The sequence below is a fragment of the Capra hircus genome, chromosome 16, assembly GCF_001704415.2.
Source record: "Capra hircus breed San Clemente chromosome 16, ASM170441v1, whole genome shotgun sequence".
NCBI classification, from domain to species: domain Eukaryota; kingdom Metazoa; phylum Chordata; class Mammalia; order Artiodactyla; family Bovidae; genus Capra; species Capra hircus.
In genome coordinates, this window is record NC_030823.1 from 4,554,875 (window position 1) to 4,565,636 (window position 10,762).

At 36.6% G+C, this 10,762-nt stretch overlaps 1 protein-coding gene across 1 annotated transcript; it reads left to right on the forward strand.

Moving 5' to 3' along the window:
* LOC102170043 (apolipoprotein R) lies at positions 1,061-8,483 on the forward strand. Its single transcript, XM_005701609.3, has 5 exons — positions 1,061-1,126; positions 1,365-1,501; positions 6,537-6,707; positions 7,481-7,656; positions 8,215-8,483. The coding sequence occupies exons 2-5, from the start codon at positions 1,417-1,419 to the stop codon at positions 8,368-8,370; spliced, it is 588 nt and encodes a 195-aa protein (XP_005701666.2). The 5' UTR covers positions 1,061-1,126; positions 1,365-1,416; the 3' UTR covers positions 8,371-8,483.

Consider the following 10,762-nt stretch of genomic DNA (forward strand, 5'->3'; position numbering starts at 1 on the left):
TACTCTGCATATAAGTTAAATAAGCAGGGTGACAATATACAGCCTCGATTTACTCCTTTTCCTATTTGGAACCAGTCTGTTGATCCATGTCCAGTTCTAACTGTTGGTTCCTGACCTGCATACATATTTCTCAGAAGGCAGCTCAGGTGATCTGGTATTCCCAGGTCTTTAAGAATGTTCCAGAGTTTGTTGTGGTCTACACAGTCAAAGGCATTGGCATAGTCAGTAAAGTGGAAGTAGATGTTTTTCTGGAACTCTCTTGCTTTTTTGATGATCCAACAGATGTTGGCAATTTGATCTCTGGCTCCTCTGCCTTTTCTTTCTTTTTCTTTTTAATTTTCTTTTTACTTTATTTTACTTTACAATACTGTATTGGTTTTGCCATACATTGACATGAATCCACCACGGGTGTATACGAGTTCCCAATCCTGAATCCCCCTTCCATCTCCCACCCCATATCATCTCTCTGGATCCTCTGCCTTTTCTAAATCCAGCTTGAACATCTGGAAGTTCACAGTTCATGTACTGTTGAAGCCTGGCTTGGAGAATTTTGAGCATTATTTTCCTAGTGCGTGAGATGAGTGCAATTGTGTGGTAGTTTGAGCATTTTTTGGCATTACCTTCCTTTGGAAGAGTGATATTTTCAAACCCATTTATATTCCTGAGTCTTTTCATGCTTGTCTTTCCTCACTGGGCTTTAGAACTTCAGGAAGGAAGCAACTTTCTCCAAGAGGTTCTGTTTTTTAAAATTTCATATTACTATTGGCAGTCCAAACTAATAATCAAAGTCACAACTTTTCCTAATAGTTAGTGCTTTTCAGGAATGGCTTCCTCTCACACTAGTACCCAAGCTCCACTGGACTTAATGCTCAGCTTGAACTAACTCAAGTTTTGCTTTGAGAATTGTGGAGAATTCCACTCTGAACAAAAGTGCCTTAGAAACAAAACAAACAAACAAAAAAACCCCTTATTTATCTTGTCGCTCAGAAATTAATCATTTACATTTCAAGAGAGCAATATCCAGTCCTAGCACAAAAAATAAATAAATAAATAAATAAAGATTGGAGTTACGGTTTCTAAATACTCTCAGAGTTCTAAATACTCTCAGAAGTCCCACTTGCTTGTGGTATCAGATCTTGATGATAATATTGAGTTTTCTCATGCCCTTTGACTCAGTTGATTGCAAAAGTCCTAATTCTGCCCTGTTCCACCCAGTTTCTTCCTAACTGAGGAGAAAGAAGCTCTCAGTTCAGAGTTTTGACCTGTATTTCTTTTTACGCTGGGGTTTTGCTGACTATGGTGCAGCTGAACTCATTTGGAGAGTGCTGCTGCTAACTCACTCTCTTCCTTCCATATATTTTCAGGTGCAACCTGTGATCTTTGAGCTTCCATTGGTCACAATTGTCAACACTTACCATGAAGCCTGTGTCAGGGAGGAAGTCCCCAGTTCTGTACCTCCATGGGATTCTGACCGTGCTCCTCTGCCCGGACAGCTTACAAGGTGAGTAAAATAGCTGCGGATTCTCAGGTCCCAGAAAAGCGATTAGAAAAGTGTTCAGTTAATGGCAAGAAGGTAGTTAAACCAATCAATTGCAAATATATTCATTCCATATTAGGAATTTTAAAAGTATGATCAAATTGAAATGTTTTATATTACTTTGTGGGAGGTATAATAACTTGTTTTACTAATGTCAATTTCAGTTAACAAATTGCTTTACCAATGTTATAATAAATTGTTTATTAACTTCTATTTTATTAATGGAACAACTGAATTCCCAAATATTTTCAAAATGTTTTTTTAGTACTTTTATATTTATATTATTATTATTATTATTAGAGAAACAGCTGTTTTGTATGAATTCCCAGGGGTCTGCTCTAGTAAACAGATAATGAATTGTGGGAATAAAATGAACAGAAGGGGGAACATGGTCAACAGTATTGTAATCGCCTTGTATGATGACAGATGGTAACTAGATTATCATGGTGAGCATTTATAAAGGGCTTCCCTGCTGGTTCATATGGTAAAGAATCTGCCTGCAATGCAGAAGATGCAAGTTCCATCCCAGGGTTGGGAAGATCCCCTGGAGAAGGAAATGGCAACCCACTCCAGCATTCTTGCCTGGGAAATCCCATGGACAGAGGAGCCTAGTGAACTATAGTCCATGGAGTCACAAAGGGTTGGACATGACTGAGCAATAGAACATGCATGCATTTTATGAGGTAAATAAATGTGTTGTACACCTAGATTGAACATAATATTGAGGTCGATTATGTTTCAATTAAAAAAAAGAATAAACTGCAAATAACATTACTTTCATAATTATACATAAATATGAACTCACAAATGCTTGTAATTTCTTAATTTTTAAATTAGTTTATTACCTTCAGAGATAATTTTTTTTTCTAATCCATTGGCATGTTATTACCATCTCTTAAGTAAATTTGAAATTGTAACTTTTACCACAAATTCTGAGAAAATTAACTAGAATCTTAAGTCATAAGTTATATGTTAAAAAGCTCTCTGTAAATGACATTTTATATATATAAAGTTTTATTTTTTGCAGTTTGGTAATGTTTATAAATTAATCAGCATTGAAAAGATTTGATAGCACCCGTAGGACTCTATGGAGAAATGTGACTAGAGCATTTAGTTGTGCTTTATATAAATACAATCTGTGCATTAAAGGTGATTTTTTTAATCAGAAAATGTGATTTCTTTTTTCCTATTGATAACTTAAAATATGTACAAAGCTTCAAATACTTATTACTCAGATTCAGCAATTATCAACTCGTGACCATTCTTGTTTTAACCATATCCACATCCATTTTGCCCAGTCTAAGCTATTTAGATGGAAATCTTGGATATTACTTCTGAATATTTTAGCATGTATCTCTAAAAGATAGGCATTCTTTCTTAAAAGCTATGATAAACCATTATCATATGTAAAATTAAGTAATAATTACATAATATCAAGTATCTAGTTTTCAAATTTTCCTGATTGCCTTATTTATAAATGTTTTTGTAACTTTATTTATTCAAATTAGAATCCAAGTAAGGTCTACACATCACAATTGATTCATACTCCTCTTGAGTTTCTTTTAATGTATAGATTTTTTTTCCTTATATGATTTTTCTTTTGTCTAAGTTAGTTTCTAAAGAGGATATGGTGGTATCATTATTTTGGAGGCTTCTTCCACAAAAAGATGAAAATAATTGAGAGAAGGCTAAAAAAGTCAATATAGGATTATAAATTTCTTCAAGTGTTTGGCTAGGAATTGGACCTGATGATTTTTTTTAACTTATTTAGCAAATAATAGATTCTCTTTCGTGTATGTGTGTGTGTGTCTCTGCGTGTGGTGTATTTATTCTACCAACCTTCCACGTTCATCTTTGAATTTCTATTTCTATTGGGTAAGTCAGTAAAGAAAGGCCATATATCATTGGTCAAGAAGTCTTGTGAGCTATTCATATATCTTTTGAATAAACTCCTTCCTTTTCATTTCCTTAATTCGTCCATTGTTTATGGAATTATGCCTTTAACCCAGCCTATTGTTTAAAACCTGTCATAATCTGATCCCAGCTTCATAGCTTATGTCTCACACTTCTCCCCTATGTGTTACTCTAGTCAAACTAGACTATTAACCAACCATAAAGATTCCCATGTGATTTGCTCCCTCTCATTGTTGCTAACATAATTCCCACTCAATATAAAATGCCTCATCAATGCAGCTAACTATCCAATTCCAAGTCCTGCCCCTAGGAGGCATTTTCCTGCCATATTTAATGCATGGGATTCTCTCTCCCTCTTCTTATAATACATATTTTCTGCTTTCTTTTGACAAATGCCATACTCTGCCTGCTATTTTGACTTAATTATTTATATGCCATCCTCACTATTTTAACGAGGCTCCAATGTTCTCCTTAATATTCTCCATGGAGTTTAGTGCAACAGTCTTATGTCTATTGTGTTAATAAAAATTTATTTCACGTGAGCATCAGGAAGGGCTATACTTGAGCTCTAGACTTCCTGTATAGGTAACATCGCCTTCTCACAAATATCTGTTTGGGAACTGCCTCTCTCAGAAGAACATTCTAAGTGTCTGTAGTGTGGAGAGGTATGAAATGTGCTCCCTGCCCTCAAGATGCAAAAGGAAAATAAAGATCTGTCCATCTACTTATCTAACTGTCAGCTCAGATATGCACACACACATACCCCACAATATAACTGCCAAACCAGTGAGACAGAAAATAGAATGCCTTTAACAGATTTGAAGACTTGTACTTCATTGTGTGATTTATTTTCTTAATCTTTCTATTTATACTTTATTGATTAGATTAGTCTGTTCCTTCTTCTGTAAATGAGGTTGACAATGACACTCAAGTAAGATTTTTTTGTTTTTGTTTTTTTTTTTAATTAAATGGAATGTTGTAAGTGAAGTGCTTAACACAGTGCTTAAGACATAGATAGATACACCTATTATTGCTAATAAGAAATGTAGTTCAGAGAAACCAAAGATTGCTGTGTGCCAGAGTTGGTCAGGTACATTCACAAATGTGATAATGTGATTTGAAAGAAAAAAAATATTTTTGGGTCATTTGGTCATTCAGAAAATGTGTATTTGTTTTTTGTCCATGGTTCCTGGCTCACAGCTCCCAACATTCTGATGATATCCTAAGTAAAGATGATGAGAAAGTTGTCTAAGGAACTAATTTCGGAACCCCAACTAAAGATGGGTGCTCAAGTCGCTTCAGTCGTGTTTGACTCTTTGGATTGTAGCCCGCAAGGCTCCTCTTTTCCTGGGTTTCTCTAGGCAGGAATACGGGAGTGGTTGCCATGCTCTCCTCCAGGGGGTCTTCCTGACCCAGGAATCGAACCCATGTCTCCTGTGTCTCCTGCATAGCAAGCAAATTCTTGACCACTGAATCATGAGTAAGCCCAAAGATGGGCACTGGTTGCTAATCATATGATTAGAGGGTTGGAATTATCAGTCTTACCTTCAGCTTCTGGTGAGGAGGCAGGGGCTGGAGGCTGAATCAATGGCTAATGACCAATGTTTTTATTAGCCATGCCTATGTGATAAAGCCTCCATAAAACCCCCAAAACATGGGACTTAGAGAGCTTCTGGTTGGTGAATATGTAGGGGTGCAGGGAAAACTGGCATTTCTGGAGATGGCATGGAAGCTCTGTGCCCCTTTCACACACTTTGCCCTTTGCATCTCTTCCGTATGGCTGTTCCTGTGTTATATCCTTTTACAATAAATCTGGTAAGTGAAATATTTCTCTGATTTCTGTGAGGTGCTCTAGAAAATTCAGTGAACCGAAGTTTACTCTATGGCTTTAATCTTTTATTTATAGAAGACACAAAATTATGAAAGCTTTCCAAGTACCAATAAACCTAACATCTGTTTCTTAAAATGATGTGTATTTACCAATACTTTAAAATTATTAACTAAATCCTCCAAGGCTTTGTTAAATTTGATATAATGTCTTTGTATGGATTAATGCTTATTTCATTATCAAAGTAATTTCAGAACACATTTTCTAACATTCTCTTCTATAAAAGGTGCAGAAACACAAAATACTCTTGGGATTGATGGGTTCAGAGGTGGTAAGGTATTCTGGATTTGCACAGTCCCTACACGTTTTCACAGAACAATGTCTCTTGATCGATCACAGATGTTTCTTTAGTAACTTTAGTTAAAAAGAAAAAAAAAAAAGACTGACTCTAAACTTTAATTACTGAAAGTCTTCCACTGTCCCCAAGTAGCCCATTCTCTTTGCTGAGGGCAGTGTATTTCCAAGACCATGGTCTGCGTGGAGCAAAACTGCACTGACTGAGTCCCTCCCTTGTGTGACCTTGGGAAAGTTACTGTACTTCTCTGTGTTTCCTCATCTATGAAATGAAAATAATAATAATGCCTACCTCATAGGGTTGTTTGGGAGAATTAGATGAGTTAATGTTTGTTAAATGCTTCAAGTACTGTGTGACATTTTATAGTAAATGCTTATACACATTTTGCTAAATATTTAAACTTATTGAAAAAAAAATAGTTGTATATGAGGTGAGGATCAGTTCTCTTTCCCTCAGATACCCTTATACATACCTCCTTTCCTTAATTTCCAGACACATGGTAATAGAGGAGCACAATCCTTCTTTGGTGCTTCCTCCATAGCTCAGTTGGTAAAGAATCTGCCTGCAATGCTGGAGACCCGGGTTCGATCCTTGGGTTGGGAAGATCCCCTGGAGAAGGAAATGGAAACCCAAATAGTATTCTTGCCTGGAGAATTCCATGGACAGAGAAGCCTGGCAGGCTACAGTGCATGAAGTCACAAGAGTTGGACACGACTTAGCGACTAAACCACAACCCAACCACCACATTCCTTCTTTGTGAATTATTCCAATTATCTTATGGGCAATGAAATTGATTGGGAAGGATGAAAGTCTTTCAATAGATCAATTTAGTTGAATGCTGCTTTGTTTAATGTGCTGCTTTGTTTAAACAACAACAAAATCCTCTTCTCTCACCATTGAAGGTTGTAGTGCACCACCTGAAGTTAAACATGGACACTTTACATATATTGAAAGAGAAATATTTGGAACTGATGTGGTTGAGTATGAATGTCAGGAAGGATATACTCTTGTTGGAGAGGCTAGAATCTCCTGCACATTTATCAATTGGTCACCACCGGCTCCTCAATGTAAAGGTAATCTAGGTTCTCTTATAGCACTAAGAGATAGAGCTACTGTGGAGTAATTCAGAAGTGACTCTGAGAGAATGTGTCCTCCCAGCCAGAGGTAGAGTTGTCATGAGCATGTGCTTGAGCCTGAGTGAGGTCCACTGTGGTTTATTTCCCACATATCCAATAAATGGCACCCTCAAATTCTTATAGAGGCCAGAACTTTTCATGGGAGAGTTGACTGATGGGGTTGACCTCCTTATTGGGTAAGTGACTATTATGGCAGAATAAGGAAAATGTTCCTAAAGGTTATTTAAATCATTTCACTCATAATAACTCCAGGAGCTGAGTTACTGGTGCTATTTTTTTTTTACACAAGAGGAAACTGAGGCAAAAGAGAAGTCCCATAGGGCAGAAGTTAACAGCTCAGAACAAACCCTAGGCTCTCACTTTTTCTCTGCCACTGCAATTCTGTGATGTGGGGCAAGGCATTTAACTTCCCTGTGTCTCAGTTGCCTCGTCTCTAAGGTGGAGATAACCATAGGGCCTCCCTCACAGAGTTGCTGAAAGCTTACATTAAGTGATGTATATATTGTCTTTGCACATAGGTGATTCCAGCCAGATCTCCATAAATACTTGCCAGTGTTGGTAGAAGTAGTAATAGTAGTAGTGTATCAGTAGCGTAGAAAAGAAAGGTAGAATTCAGCAATATTTTTATCCTTTTAAAATGATATTATTGGTGTTAAAATGTTTTGTATTTAAGATAGCCACAAAGCTAAGAAAATGTGTCTTGATTACAGCTGTATGCCAAAAACCAGAAATATCAAATGGAAAGCTGTCTGTGGAGAAGGATCAATATGTCACCCCTGAAACCGTCACCATCAGGTGTAACCCTGGCTATAGGATGGTTGGTTCCCAGAACATCTTTTGCTCAGAGAACAAATCTTGGAGTCCGGACGTGCCCAAGTGTGAGAAGGTGAGTAACAGCCAATGAATTTTATGTCATATGACACCTCAAAATAAATTAAAGGGAAATGGGATGGTTCTTAAAATAGAAAAAGAAATAATATGCCCTAAAGGTCTATTTCAGTTGTGGGGGTGGGTGAATTTATAAGGTGTCTATTGGCTCTTTCCACCTTACAGTAGGTCATCTCAGGTGTGTGAACAAGAGTCTTATTGACCATATATCTAGCCTTTGGTATTTCCTCCAATAAATTATGTGGTTTTGCTCCATTTCTGGTTGGTCAGCAGAAGTGACATGCTAGTTGTTTTTTGGGGGGATTTCCTTTTTGCTTATACTTCCTCTATGCTTGGCACTGATGCTGATTTATCTAAGAACAGACACAGACTGATCTCTCAGGGAAATATTTTTCTAGGATCCAAAGTATTTTTCTGGAGTTTCCTATCCATCATCAGTCCTGGGGTTGTTCTTCATTTTCCAGTCTTCCTTATGCCATAAGACCTCCTGAAGAAGCACACCCTTTACAAGGATGAGGAAACTTTCTGAAATCATTCTTTTTGTTTCCTCTTTCAGGTACCTGTTGAACTTTGTGAGGCAGTCTTGAAAGGCCAAAAACTCCTAAAGTGTCTCCCGAATGCCTGGGAGGTAAAGGTGGCCCTGGAGTTACATAAATTGTCTCTGGAGATTGAAAAACTGGAGCAAGAAAAACGCAAAAAGGAAATTGCTTGAGGCTTTCTCTTGGATACATGCTCAGGAAAGAAGTTGCAGCAATATACTTCACTGTGCAGGAGAGTTCTCGTCACATTCACACAAAATACAGTATTTTTTACCTTAATAACTTCTATAGTTCTGACTTTCTTTTTTTTTTTTCCTCTCTTTTTTTTTAATTTAAAATTTTTATTTTTGCTTTATTTTAGTTTGCAATACTGTATTGGTTTTGGCATACATTGACATGAATCCGCCACGGGTGTACATGAGCTCCCAAACATGAACCCCCCTCCTATCTCCCACCCCACATCATCCCTCTGGATCATCCCTGTGCACCAGCCCCAAGGATCCTGCATCCTGCATCGTACATAGACTAGCGATTTGTTTCTTACATGATAGTATACATGTTTCAATGCCATCCTCCCGAATCATCCCACCCTCTCCCTCAGAGTCCAAAAGTCTGCTCTACACATCTGTGTCTCTTTTGCTGTCTCACATACAGGGTCATCATTACCATCTTTCTAAATTCCGTATATATGTGTCAGTATACTGTATTGGTGTTTTTCTTTCAGGCTTACTTCACTCTGTATAATTGGCTCCAGTTTCATCCATCTCATTAGAACTGATTCAAATGTATTCTTTTTAATGGCTGAGTAATACTCCATTAGTAGTGACTTTCTTATTCTTTGATTAGCTGTAGGATCTATAGTGATGCTTGTTCCTGATGCTGATAATTCATATCTTCTCTCTTTTTGCTTCCTGACCAGTCTGCATTGGATTTATCAATTTTATTGATACATGTTTTATGGCTTAGAATGTGGCACTTGCTCAATATTCCATGTATTCTTATAAAGACTGTGTATTGTTGCTGAGTGGCACTCCTTATAAATGTCAGTTAGATAAAGTTGGTTGCTAATATGGTTCCAGTCTTCTCTTTCCTGGCTGATTTTCAGTCTATCTGTTCTGTCAATGATTGGAAGAAGGGATATCAAAATTCTCTTTTTAGGTTTGTCTATTATTTCCTGCAGCTTTTAGTTTTTGCTTCATATATTTTAAAGTACTATTATTAGGGGCATAAATGTTTAGAATTTGTATCTTCTTGATAACTGACCCTTTTTTATTATATAATAAACTTCTTTATCTTTCATAATGTTCTTTGTTCTCAAATATATTTGAACATAATTTGGCTGATATTAATATAACATATTATCTTTTATTTTTCTGTAAATTTCTAGAATAAATTATGAGAGCCAAAATGTATAAATTTCGGTAGCTACATTTAAAAAGTAAAAATAAACATTTGAAATCAGTTTAAATAATATATTTTATTTAACCCAAATTTTCAAAATAGTCATTTTGATATGTAATCAATGTGAAAGTTATTAGCATTGTATTTAACATTCTTTTCTTCATACTACATCCTAAAAATGCAGTATGTGTGCATGTGTATATATATATATATATACATACTGCATTTAAGTATAGATATATTTAAATGAAAGCACATCTAAATTTGAACTAGCCATATTTGAAATACTCAATAACCACATGTGGCTAATAACTATATTATAGAATGCAATTCCAGATTTTCCACAATGTGTATGTTAACAAGTATTAGTACACCTTGCAATCTGGAAGCTGTAAAGAAAAGTGCAGAGAATGAAGTGCCAGGTACAACACATGAGGATGTTTCTCTATGGGTAAATTATACAACATTAAGAAATGCTAGTACTTGAAGTTAAGGAGTAATTGAAATTAAAAGAACTCAATATGCTAATTACTGCAGCTCTTAAAAATTCACATAGTAATGGTATGGTACTCAAACTTTAACTATTGAGTTTCTGATTTGGAAACCATTTATATAGTTGTTTAAAAATAGTTTGTCGTTTATCCCAAGCCATACAGAATGGCATTTGTGCTATAGACACCAGTGCAGATTTGGGGAACTAGAGATGATATAGGACATATCTCAGGCTTCTAAAGGGTCCTGTGGGAGTGGAATGAGTCCACTGAGTGGACAGAAAGGAAAGAAAGCCTGAGGAAGCCTGAGGCTTTGAAAAGGAAACCTGAGGCCTGGGTTGGAGACTGCCCTTTTATGGCAGATGCAAAAAATGGCCACAGATGCTTCCTGTCCTTGTATCTACATCTTTAAGAATCCCTCCAATTTGAGGTAGAAGCTTTCTTCATCCTTTGAGTTTGGGCTACTTTGTCATTTGCTTTGGCCAATGGGACAGAAGTAACAAATACATTGTAAGCAGAACCTTGCAAATCACTTTGTGCATTAGGGTTCCCCTTGTTGCTGCTCTTGAAATCCTATGTCCACCATCATGTGAATAAGTCTAGGCTATCTTGCTGGCTGATGAGAGATATATGCCCCTTCTTTGACTCAGCTGATCGCAGATATGTGAGGCCA

Coding starts and splice junctions, on each gene's coding strand:
- LOC102170043 (XM_005701609.3), top strand. CDS start 1,417: ATGAAGCCTGTGTCAGGGAGGAAGTCCCCAGTTCTGTACCTCCATGGG. Junction 6,708..7,480: donor ACCGGCTCCTCAATGTAAAG/GTAATCTAGGTT, acceptor TCTTGATTACAG/CTGTATGCCAAAAACCAGAA. Junction 7,657..8,214: donor ACGTGCCCAAGTGTGAGAAG/GTGAGTAACAGC, acceptor TTCCTCTTTCAG/GTACCTGTTGAACTTTGTGA.